General features: G+C 47.9%; 1 protein-coding gene across 1 annotated transcript; it reads right to left on the bottom strand.

Annotated features, from left to right (window-relative positions):
• Nucleotides 1-501: 501 nt before the first annotated feature.
• LOC147866638 (uncharacterized) lies at nucleotides 502-3,039 on the bottom strand. The gene has a single exon (XM_087316766.1). The coding sequence runs from the start codon at nucleotides 3,037-3,039 to the stop codon at nucleotides 502-504; it is 2,538 nt and encodes an 845-aa protein (XP_087172892.1).
• Nucleotides 3,040-13,305: the final 10,266 nt, after the last annotated feature.

The raw sequence follows: 13,305 nt of genomic DNA, 5'->3' as shown, positions 1-13,305 counted from the left end.
CCCCCTTTTGCTACTCATTTCCTTTCTCTTACTTTTTCACACAAACTTTCACTCCATTCCTTATCCTCTTTTTAGACACCGGTTTGGGAAAGAAAGAAAGTAAAAGTATTGCTAAGTGGTGCCATGGTCTTAGCCATTAGTTTATGTGAGTCCCGCCGGGGTGGGAAAGAAAGAAAGAAAAAGTACCTTATGTGTGAGAAAAATGCAAGAGCAATTGGGTACAACAATGGGATGTTTGAATGAAGTGCGACCTCATGGTAGCTTATTGAATGCGAAGCTAGGAGCAAAGAACATAAGGTACAAGAAACAACAAATGACATCTTCTCAATGTATTTGGCCATTATGGTTTTGTTCCTTCTTGCCAATGTTCCGTAGACTGTTCAAAATTCTCGAGGGAATGGTTATTTTTATTATTTCAACTTTTGTTCGGTTTCAAATATTTCATTCTCGAAATTCTTTAGAATGTGGAGAAGACTATATATGACGGATTTCTGAAAATCTTTAGTTTGCCGAAAGAAGTTGTTGATCTTGAGCTAGCCCTGGGGAACTACTAGTCTCCCCCACATTAGGTGGTGGAGATGTGTCATTAGGCGCCACACTCACACTTCCGCTAGGACTTTGCTCAACACTCCTACTCTCAGCCTGCACCGCTTCAGAGTGTTCTTTGGTTGCGTTGTCCAAGGCTTCATGAAGTTCGTAGAGAAGGTAGTGGGCGGTAACCATGACCGATTGTGATTGCATAGTCTTGGCACTCTTGGCCTTGGGGTCCTTGAGGTCTGTTGGAGGCTCAGTTACATCACCAATGGCCCAAGGCTTGGTCTTGAAGAGATCGGAGGCAGACAACCCACGGAAAGCATCCCGGATTTCAGTCTCCACGAAGAATTGGTTGAAGATGTGGCCATGGTACTTCATGAGGGCGATTGCCAGCCCCACTGCCGTCCCCTTCAAGTACGGAAGCATCCGCTTCTCAACGGCTGTCACGGCCTCCCGCTGTACCATCTCCTTCAGTCTGTTCACCATGTCCGGGGCTCGGATCCCCCCCTCTTCCATCAATCTTCCCATCTCCTCCATGTCACCGGCCACATCCCACAGAAGCCCCATGGCTGCCACTCTCAGTTCCATCGGCACCTCCTCTGTGTCCGCTTCTTCGGGCGGCATCATTATCTTCATTGTCCGCATCATGCAGTCCCTCACAATTATGGCCCTGAGTGGTAGATTCCTGTACACACATAAGCTCCTCAGTACAGTCATAGCAATGTGTCCCAACCTTCTATCCGATATCTTCTCCATTATAGCCTCCACCTTATTTTCCATTAAAAAGGCATGGTCCATGCTCGCCTGCGCCAACAAACATAATGCTTTGCCAGCCCTCCGACTGTTTCCAGATTCATCCAACATCTCTTGAAGGAAGATGCCCAGGAGCCACTGCACAAGATCTGACATCCGCTCCGTGTTCTCCTTAGCTAGCTCCTCCTTGGCCAACATATGGAGGAGCTGCAAACATAACTTCACCTGCAGGATGATAAGCTTCTCCTGGTCCTGGTCCTGGACCTGATCCTGCTTGTAGCGGAGCATGTGCTTGGTATCCCTCATGTAGTTGAAGAGGCAGATTTTCAGCGGACTCATAGTAGGGATGCTGTCCCTGGCCAGAGGGTCTCTGATCATATACTTGAGAATCCTTAGGGCCACGATGCGAATCTGGCTGTTATCCTTGTTGGCATTAGAAATGAAAAGCCTGGTGACACGCTCGATGGAACCCGATATGGAGGTCACCTTGATGATCTGCTGGTTAGACTTCACCATCATGTGCAACAAATCGGCAGCAGATTGTTGGATGAGATTAGCCTGATCGTCGTTCCAAGTCACCATCTCCAAAAGCCTTTCAATGAACCCTTGGTTCATCCCAATGCTGCGAAGGGTGTTATCCACTCCGCCCGAGTCAACTTGCTTTCTCTTGGAGTAGGTCACCAGCACACTCAGTCCAGCCAGCTGCTCATCGGCTTGATCCGACTGCAAGCAAGAGAGAGCATAATCCACCATGTCCATCTTTAGACTTATGTACATACTCTGAGTCTGGCATGTGCTGTAAACCTGGTAGAAGAAGCCCCGGGTCATGGGCAGGTGTTTTGGTTCGAGTCCCAAGCTCTCGTTCACTTGCTCCAATACATGCCTGTAATAGATGTTGATCTCCCAGTATATCCTCTGGATCAAGAACACGAGTGCCTCCATTATCGCCAGGCTGTAAAAGATGAAGAGTGCAGAGCGGTGGTTGACCTGCGTCCCATCTTCCTCCTCCATAAATGTGAACCGACGCACCCGTAGACGGATTATTGACATAACCAGAATGGCGAATGCTGCCAGAATCTGCACCAACTCCAACATTAGAAGAACGCTGGAAGCTCTAATGTCAATCCAAGGGAGGATGGGAACCCTCAAATTATCCCATTTCCTCCTCTTGGACTGGCGGAGGCCCAAATTTGTTATCCCTGTATCATTTCTATGGCTAGATTCTTTGCTTGTAGCAGTTGAATCAGGAGAAATATCCGGACGAGAGAAACAGCCCAAGTTTAAGAGCTTGGCCGTCCTCTGGATGAGGCTGCCTGAACTGTCATTTTTGTCCTGCTGCAGCAATTCTAGTTGGTGGCTCCGACTGAAGATCCGTGTGCCTTCAATGACGAGGATAGTTGTGACGAACCAGAAGTCGATCTCCTTCATTGTGCTCGCAAAACCACCGAGGAGGACGACGGTGGCCCATATGAAAGTGAGAGTACCCACCCTGATTGCCAGCTTCTCAATAATAGCCAGGTGCAACGCAAAGGTGTTGAGTTTGTTCTCAGGGTCCGCATCGGATGGAACAGCAGGAGGAGGTAGGGGAAAGGAAGGGGAGAAGTAAGAGGAGGAAAGGATAGTGAAATTCAATGGGGCAGCGGCAGTGGTGGCAGATGTAGGGATGTTAATGGAAAGGGAAGAGGACGGATTATCTATGCCGCCATCAGTGGCATTGCTATCCTCACTATTAATCATATTCTCCGTGGCCATTCTGATTGGGTCCGTCCGGGGCACAACGGACCAATCTACAGGGAACGGAAGGCCGGGCCGAGAGAGTGGCTCCAATGGCATAGTCCTCAGGAGTCTTGGATCTTATAAAGAGATTATGTTTGAATTTATTTGATGCTAATTAGAACTTCTCCTGATTTATATAGAATGGGGCGGAGCTTATTATTGAAATCAAGTCAAGGATATAAAAACTAACATTAGGATCTTATATTTGACTCCCAGACCGTCTGGATGGGGTGGTAAGGTGGCTGACGCTTCTCATTCTCATGAGGCTGGGATGATGATGCAGCCGCCATGTCATTGATACTAACAGATGTATGAAGAATAATAACAATAATCAATGATCTGGGAATCAACCAAACCAATTCAAATAAGAGAATAATCAGTAAGCTAGAGAATGGAAAAGCATTTAATTTTCCAATCCATTTAAGTGTAAATTAGGACGTGATGAGCCAATGACAAAAATAGATGAGGGGCTATCTTCTATACTACTAGTGTGTAGATTATTCTATCTTTGTTTCTTGATCTTAATAATTATCGAGCTACTACGGCCATTGGGTGTGACATTATCACTAATTATGCGTATGGTATTGGAATGATGCATGCAGCCTCCTCATCCACAGCTACATCCTATTGGGATGCTATGGATCCCCAAATATCTCAACAGATATATCAATAATAATAATCATGTTATTATTATGATGATATCTAATAACTCAGGTCAAATAATCAAGAGATTCATCAGTGTTCATGTAAACTTGAGAAAGTAATAAAGCTAATACATACATACTTGCAAGAGCAGTGGCAGAAGGGATTGGATGTGTACTGGACGAAAAGAATAGGAATTTTGACGTTAAACCATTACAATATAAATAAGAGTTAAGAGATATTATCTGTAAAGCCTAAAAGGGAGGTATATGAAATGAATATGGCAGAAATTATGGTAACTTTAGATCTAAAACCACAAACACTAAAGACAGATACACACAATTTACGTGGAAAACCCTGAATCCAAGGAAAAACCACGGAGCAAAACTGATTTCCACTAGTGAGAATAAGAAATACAAAGCATATAAAGATACGACCTGTTGAGGTATGCAAGTTCTCAGAGGTTGCTGTCTGAAACCACAGTTTCAGCCGTGGTCACCAAACCCTAACTTGTTTGTGTTTACCTCTTTTGAAGCTCTCAAGGCTTCTCTGTTCTACCTCTCTTACTTTGCTTTCTCCCACGCTCAATCTCAGCACTGTATCTCACAGACAGTCCATGCTGTTCAGCTTTTTGTTCCTCTCACTCGGTTCTGCTCACACTTCGTTCTCTGCGTCGCACACTCTCTACCTCGCGCTCTCTCTGTTAGTTCTGCACTCGCGCTGCTCTCACAGTTCTTCTCTCACGCTTCTCAGTTCACTTTTTCACAGAGTGTTTTCTCACGTATCTATATATCTATACCTATAGACTATATCTATCTATCTATCTATCTATCTATCTATATATAGGGAAAAGTTCCAGGATACCCTTGGACGTTCGTCTATTTACCAGAAGTCCCCTAGAAGTTCCAAATTTATCAAACTACCCCTATGTCCAAAAAATTACGCTTTATAAAGTAATTACACACTCAAATCTACAAGCTCTATTTACCAAAGATTTGAGTGTATAATTACTTTATAAAGTGTAATTTTTTGGACATAGGGGTAGTTTGGTAAATTTGGAACTTCCAGGGGCATTCTGGTAAATAGACGAACTTCCAGTGGTATCCTAGTACTTCTCCCATATATATATATTGCATTCGTCTGACTTCCATTCAGCTGAGTCTTGTTTAGCCGACTTCCATTTGGTCGAGTCTCGTTTCGTCTTCTTGGCCGATTTTGGCCACTTGACTCGTTTCGACTTCTTGGCCAATTTCGGCCCTTGACTAGTTTCGGTTTCTCGGCCATCGATTCGTTTCGACTTCTTGGCCAATTTCGGCCAGCCAATTCCCATTTGGCCTCTCGTCCAATTTCGGCTTTTCAGTCGCCTCTCCCATCAGGAGGGACAACCTTACACAACAACCCCCCCCCTTCACTCCTGTAGGGGGAGAGTCAACCAACCTAGTCCTTCGTCGGCAAACAACGAGTTTCTCCATTGATAACTGTTGAGAGGTCAAGCTCAACTTAGTTTAGTTACTTAGTCAACCATGTAACTTCGTAGTTACCTAAATAGAATTTAGTTAGAGGTGTTGACTATAACGCCTTAAATAGAACCTTGTACTTAAGTGGGATATTCTAGATCCTCCACTCCTAAGTACATTTAATATAGGACTTACACTTTTGTACCTATATTATCCTCACACATGTGCACCCTTGCACATGAGATTTATAATACCTCATTGTATTTATTATTGTATTTGATAATGATAATGCTAATTTAATATAGTTACTAATCTTGTGTTGTTCATAAGTGTATCTCTCTCTCTTCCTCTCACACACATACACATACATATCACTTAATCTTCTACTTAACTTGATCACATAATTAGGTATTAATTAACCCTTGCTTAATTACCTAATTATTAACATGGTATAAAAGCGTGTGGTTTAGCACATCCACTAAGCCCATCCGCCTCTTCATAATTGTGTGTTCGAAACACCGACAACAAATTCTGGCTATCCACTACCGTAGTGCCGCTACGTAGGACGTGTATGTGATCGAAGGAAGAAAAGCAAAAGAAGAGAAGACACTACAATCAACATGAACACACAAATGGGTAGCTCACTCCCTAGTGAAAAGTTAGACCGGAGCAATTATTCATCTTGGGAGTACAAGATGACCAATACCTTATCGGCCAAGGGTATTGGAGCTACAACAACGACGCACAAGAAAATTGACCCGACTCAAAGAACGTCGACTACACAACATGGGAGCAAGTGGCAAATCTAGTCATGTATTGCTCGGCAACATGTGTCCACGACCACATGCTTAGCCACATTCGAGACGCCAAGACGCCTAAAGAAGCATGGGCGAACTTAAAGAAAATGTTTGCCGCCAACACAACCGCCCGAAAGCTTCAACTCCGACAAGAGTTGAACAACTTTCAGCAAAAAGACATGTCAGTGTCAGACTACACCGCCAAGATCAAGAGCATTTGCGACCTGCTTGGCTCTATCAAAATAAACATCAACAAAGGCGAGATGGTTCAAGTATGCTTGGGCGGCCTCGCACAACGATTCGACTCGTTGAGGACGGCAATCTTGGCTCTATCAAAATAAACATCAACGAAGGCGAGATGGTTCAAGTATGCTTGGGCGGCCTCGCACAACGATTCGACTCGTTGAGGACGCCAATCTTGGCGAAGGAAAATCCTCCGTTCTTCGACCTTCAATCAATGCTAATGGTTGAAGAGAACCACAACCAAACTAAAACCAAGACATCGAAAGGGCAAATGTTCTTCTCGAATTCGAATGATGGTTGAGGACGAGGTCGAGGCGGTAGAAGAGGTCGATTTGAGCCATCACACCAAGGGGACTCAAACCTTCGATAACAAGACGGAAGCCATCAAGGAACCTTCGGAAGAAGGGGGAGTTTCCATGCCGAACAAGGTCGGCAAATGACGCCCGCAATTTGCAACTATTGCGGAAAAATCGGCCACCGCGAGGAGGAGTGCCGAAAAAGAATAAGCGAGTCGGCTTCGACAAATCGACAACTCACAAATTATGTTGCCAACTCCGAATACGACAACTACGGCGGACTATTCGTAATGAGGCATAGAGCGAACTCTATGTCGGCCTCCGACTCCGCAAGCACCTCCAACTCGGAAGACGTGTGGTTCGTCGATTCCGACGCCTCACATCACATGACACCACACCAAGAGTGGTTCTGTGACTTACGAACGCCGGATCAACCCGGCTTCATAGAGACGGGAAACGACACCACACATCCCATTCAACACATCGGCAATGTCCCATTCGAGAAAGAAAGAGAGCAAACTTGCATCAGGAATGTCTTGCATGTGCCCACAATAACAAGGAATTTGGTCTCCGTCGGCCAAATTGTGGAGAAAGGCACGCAAATCCGCTTCAACAATGAAGGATGCTTCATCGAGAAAGATGGCCGACTCATAGCTAAGGGGCAAAGAGATGGTCGAATGTTCATCCTCGATACGAACAAGATGAAATCGGCAATATATGCTAAAGGTCTCAAAACTGAGACAAGCATCGAGTTGTGGCACAAGAGAATCGGCCACATAAATCTCCAACGGCTCCGAGCTATGCAATCAAAGGGAGTCGTCATCGGACTTCTGTCATTCGAGTCGAAACGAGTCGACCGAGTATGCGAAGCGTGTCAACTTGGCAAACAACATCGACTCCCATTCCCGAAGGAGAGCCATGCGAGCAAAGGCCTCCTTGTTGGGGACAAGGTTGTTAGTGCGGAAGAACAAACAACATCTGTGATGTTGAAGGACATGTGTATAAGAATAAACAAGATACACAGAGAGAGAGAGAGAGAGAGAGAGAGAGAGAGAGAGAGAGAGAGAGAGAGATAGGCATAAAAGAAACGTTTTATTTCTTAATAGCAACAATTACAAATGACAACCAACAACCCTTACTAAAGGTTACAAAGTCACTTTATATAGTGACTATCCTAGGGCAACTGTCCTTTATGCTATTTATAGAAATAGCCCAAACTTGGGTTGTCTAGAGGGACAATGTGAATATGGCCATTATACACTCGTATTCGACACTCCCCCGTAATGGGCGTATACATGGGTTATCTGAAATTACAGGTATATACAAGGTTTATCAAATAGATCGATTTTGTTCGAGTCGGCAAAATCTGAAGACAAAAGAACGAACTGGTCGGGTCGGAAGAGCTAAAGCCAATCCTCAAAGAACCGATGTCGGTTGTTCGAAACCATCATGTGTTGTGTGTCCGACTTTAACTGGACCGATTTTTCGTTACGCCCATTTGGTGCCAAAGGGACTGGAAGCAGTCTGCCGAAAGACACTTGGTCATTCCATCTGCGACATTATCAGCTGTGGATATCTTCTCAAGATCGATTTTCCCTGAAATGACGCAGTCCCAAACAAAGTGATATCAAACATCGATATGCTTGGAGGCGTTTTGGTGAACCGGATTTTTTGACAAAGCAACAACACCCCGACTGTCGTTGTAGACAGCTGGAGCCGAGTCGAAGTCAACTTGTCGAAACATGTGCGCCAGCCGACCGAGCCATAAAGCTTCTTTTGCCGCGTCAGATGTAGCTACATATTCCACTTCGGTCGTTGAGGTGGTTGTGCACTCCTGAAGTTTTGACTTCCATGAGATTGCTCCATTGCCGAATTTGAAACAATATCTAGTTGTTGATTTCTGATTGTCCACGTAGTCGGCGAAGTCCGAGTCAGTGTAACCGACTACGCTTGAGGTTGAGTTCGGGCCAAAAAGAATGCCATGGTCTTTTGTGCCAGCTAGATATCTAAACACATGCTTGACTGCGTTCCAGTGCAATCGGCCTGGGTTGTGCATGAATCTGCTGACGACTCCTATGACGTGAGAAATATTAGGCCGTGTTGTGACCATCGCGTACATAAGGGAGCCGACTGCCGGTGAATACGGTACCGACTTCATATCTTCCCCTTCCGGACCGGATGTCGGGCAGTCTCGTTGAGACAACCGAAGGTTAATGGGGAGTGGGGTCGAAGCAGACTTGGTCGAGTGCATGTTGAAGCGTTCCAAGACACGTCCGATGTAGTCGGTTTGAGACAAGAAGAGTTGTCATTTATCGTGATGCCGACTGATCTTCATACCAAGTATGTGTCTTGTCGGACCGAGGTCCTTCATGGAAAACTTCAACCGCAGTTTTCGAACAAGTTCGGTGAGCTCTCCGGCATGTCGGCCAGAGAGTAGCATGTCGTCCACGTAAATGATGAGGAAGACGAGGGACCCGTCTTGAGCTGTTTTGGTGAAGAGACAGTGGTCCTCATCGCTTTTGGAGAAGCCGACTGATTAGATGAAGTCGTCGAACTTCTTGTACCACTGTCGGGGTGCCTGTTTAAGGCCGTATAAACTCTTCCTGAGTTGGCAGACTAGATGTTCCTGGCTGGATGCCACAAAGCCTTTCGGCTGCTCCATATAGATTTCCTCATGAGGTCACCATGGAGGAATGTCGTTTTACATCTAGCTGAATCAGCTCCAAGTTGTCGGCGGCCACGACGCCCAACATGAAACGAAGGGTTGTCATTTTCACCACTGGTGAAAAGATTTCGTCAAAGTCGACGCCATATTCTTGTCGAAATCCCTTTGCAACTAATCTAGCCTTGTACTTTGGGTTGGTCAGGTTGGACGTCTCTTTTAGTCGATAGACCCACTTACACGGAAGAGCACGTTGATTCTCCGGTAATTTGACCAAGTCCCAAGTCTTGTTTGCGCGAATGGAGTGCATTTCCGACTCCATCGCCATATGCCATGTGGTTGAGTTGGTAGATGTCGATGCTTCTTCGTAAGATATCGGTTCGCCGACGTTGGTAAAGAAAATTCCGGGAGAGTACCTTTTCCGGAGGTTGCGACAGTCTCTCAGATCTTCGAGGTATGATTGGATTGGTCGTACCGAGTATAAGTGTCGGATGGTCGGAAGCCGAGCCATTCGGCTGTGCTGAATCGGTGGATTCAGGTCAAGAGGTGTCGGTTACCCGTGAAACTGATCTCATGTTGTGGGTTGGGCCTTCATGAAGGGTTGGCACTTCGGAAAATATCACCCTTCGAACTTCAATAGGCCTTTCGACCGTTTTATGCATAACCGACTCGTTGAACACGACGTCCGAACTTCGGACGATTTGTCTGTGCTCGGGATCCCAGAGGCGGTATCCAATCTCGTCGTCAGGTCCATATCCAAGGAAAATGCATTTCCTTGATCTTGGTTTGACTTTCCAACGGTCATCTTTCGGTATGAGGGCATACGCCTCGCAGCTGAAGATCCTCAGCTTGTCATAATTCGGCTTACTTCCGGTCCATGTTTCCTAAGGTATTTTAAGTCCTAGAGGTCTACTTGGCAACATATTTATTATGTGTACTATTGTAAGTAGAGCCTCCGCCCATAAGCCATCCGACAGTTCAGAGTCTTGGAGCATGGATATTATGCGTTCTTGAATCGTCTGATTGATGCGTTCAGCAATTCCATTCTGCTCCGGACTATAATGTGTCGTATATTCATGTCGAATGCCGCATTCCCGACAAAATTTGACGAATTCATCATACTTGAATTCTCCTCCATTATCAGTTCAGAGACATTTTAGTTTCCGACCGGTCTGGTTTTTTACCATTGCAAGCCATTCGGAGAAGATCGAGAACACTCGATCTTTGGTTCTAATGGGGTAAGCCCACACCTTCCGAGTCGAGTCGTTGTAGAAAGTAGCGTGCGGAAGCAGGTATGAAGACAGAACAGAGGAAGGAAACACAGGTTTAATGGAGAGCTTGGACTTACACGGTATACGCGGGAGAGACAGAGAGAGAAAACACAAAAAACTATATTTCACAATAATACTCAATCTCTGTACATAAGACGTGCTCAGTGAGCACTTTTATACAAGTCCTAAAAGGACTGACCGAAGTACTGACAGTACTTCAATGCTCATCAAGAGCCCCTACACTAACTCCCAAATATATTCCTCACGGAATATCTTTCCTAACGACCTCCCGGTTTACGCACTCGGCCTAACCAATCGGTCCCAACCGATCCGGTCCTCGGCTTCTTCAGCCAAACCGGCCGATGTTGAGCTTGTCTCTCAACACTCCCCCTCAAGCTCAACTTGAGGCTCTTCGGGATCTTCACAGCACCAGTTCCTCCTGGCTTCATGCCTCGCTCGCGCTCCTCGACCTGTTCGACTCCGCGCGCTTCGACCCTTCCGGTCGGCTTGTCTGCTCATGCGACCCTTAGCTCTTTTGCTGTTGCGGTGTTGACGCTTCTCCTGCTGCCTTTTCTTTAACTTGGGCCTCGGTTGATTCAGCGTATCTGAATCAACCATCCGAACCGACTCGGCTACCTCTGATCGGTTTTCGCTCTCGTCCGAGTTGGCTGTCTCCAACTCATCTTTGGTCTTCTCGCCCTCGATGGCGTGGTTTCGGCCCTCTCCTTCGGCTGCTCCCCTTTTGTCCTCTTCCGAACTTTTCCGCGGGTCCGCCCTCGGCTTCTTCAGCCGATCCGAAGTCGAACTTGTCAACTGACTCGGTGTCGCGGTCTCCGCTCCTTTCCTGTTGCCTTGCTTGGTCGTTCGGGACTGTTCTCCCCCTCAAGGTGACGCAACCCGAGCGCACCTGAGAATTGCCGCAACTTGTCCAGACCAAGAGGCTTGGTGAAGATGTCGGCAACCTGCCGATCCGTCGGAACGTACTGAAGTTCGACTTCGCCAGAAAGAACACGTTGTCGTGAAGATCCATCACTATGCTGTCGTGAAGAAAACCGTCCACAAGCGGAATCGGTGTACCGGAGCGTAGAAACCGACTCTTCATGCACGTGCGCCTTAAGTTGTACATAGGAGATCCTAGGTAGATTCGGTAGGTAGGGAGTAAAGGGGAAACGGCTCCTTCCTTGCCTATAAAAAGGAGGGAGACGAGGAGGGTAGAGGGATCGCGGAGAGTCGAGGACGAAGTGCTGTCGGTTTGCGTGCAAAGGCTTCTCTCTCTCTTTCTGGTTGCAAACGCCATAGCTTCCTTCTGTGCAAGTTTCGGGAGGCCCGCGCTGCTCTGAGGAATGCCCGAGTGCTTCCGGCAGCACCTCCAACCTGTTCTTGTCTTTCTGTGCGTTTACGAACAGGTATCGGCATCTGTCCGCCGGCCTGTTCGGTTGTAACCGACTTCGTGTTTTGTTGTCCTCGTGTTCTTGTTGTTTGTCTTGTCAATACATACATACTTTCGTGGTTTTCTGTGTCGCTGTCCCATTCGTGTCTTTGTGTCGAAGGGCCATGTCCCTGTGAATCTACGCTCGCACGTAGTGGGTCTCTCTCTCTCTCTCTCTCTCTTACTCTTCGGTACAGGACCCCCGAGGTCCCGCCTCACTCCACGCATCCGCGAGGAATACCTCGACATATTTGGTGAACCCGACGTGAAAGAGGCGGCAGAAGAGCAGAAGATGAAGGGGTCGGATCTTGCAGAGGCCATGGCCTCGGCCGTGGATTGGATATTGAGCACACGCGAGGGCACCGGCGCCCTCGACAGAGCCATTGAGGCGGTCGTCGGTACGATCAGCCGTTTCAGCGGAAAGGATGCTACGAAGTATTTGGCGTCCTACGGGGCGGAAATGCTGATGCGGGACATTCCGGAAGAGAGGCGTCTTGCCGGGTTCCCTCGAGTGGCGATGCCGAGCATCCATGCGGAGGTGCTCGAGGTACGGGCGGAGAGCCATACCTGGGAGGAGTTCGAAGGCCGACTCCTAGAGAAATACGGGTTGGACGGCGCGCTCCGGCTTTCGAAACGGGACTTCATGGAATGGGTGGAGTCCCCCGGCAAAGGAAGAAACACGTTGGCACTCCTCCGGGAGTTCGAAGAACGCTTTGCGCACCTTTCGGCGCTTGACCGAACTATCCTGGATACAAGCCGGGTCCTACTGTTCGTCAAGTCGGTGGACGAGCGGGACCGGGATCAAGTCGGCTCCTTGCTGGAAACTGAAGACGGGTTGACGACCGACTGGGCTGCGGTTAAGAGAGTCTGTGGCCGTTTCGACAAACGGCGAGAATGGGCTGACAATGGGGCGGCCGGTGTGGGCTCTGTTACAGCAAGGAGGCTTGAACCGGCGCCGCAAGTGCGAAGGGAAGAAACCCGGGAATGGCTCGAAACCGGTTCAGCTTCAACCAGCATGGTCAATGGCTCGTCCGGAGGAGCAGCGCTAGAGGAGTTGACGCGGGCGATAAAGGATCTCCAGATCGCCCAGACTCGAAGGGAAGGCGGCGAACCGGCTCGTGACCGACGGCCGGCAGCGGGGAACAGGTGCATGTGGTGCGACGAGGTCGGCCACATTCGGAAGGACTGCGGCGATTTCGCAGAGGCGTTGAGAAACCGGGTGGTGTACCTGTGGGAAGGCCGGGTGCACGCTGGCGACACCAGGAGGGCCCTGAGCCGAAACGACGGGCGAGGAGGTATGAAGAGACTGATGGAAGAGGCAGCGGCCCGACACGTGGAGGCCATCCACTACTCGGCGTCGGCCGGTATTCGGGTCGGGGGCAGCGAGGCCCGAAAGGAGAGTAAAGACGGTTCCTGGTCAGCAATGCTGGAAGGCCTCGCCGGCG

The sequence above is a fragment of the Azolla caroliniana genome, unplaced genomic scaffold (genome assembly GCF_043228905.1).
Source record: "Azolla caroliniana isolate FFs.n. ecotype wild unplaced genomic scaffold, voAzoCaro1.0.p SCAF_3, whole genome shotgun sequence".
NCBI lineage: Eukaryota > Viridiplantae > Streptophyta > Polypodiopsida > Salviniales > Salviniaceae > Azolla > Azolla caroliniana.
Note: the sequence above shows the minus strand (reverse complement) of the source record. Positions and strands in the feature narration are given on the sequence as shown.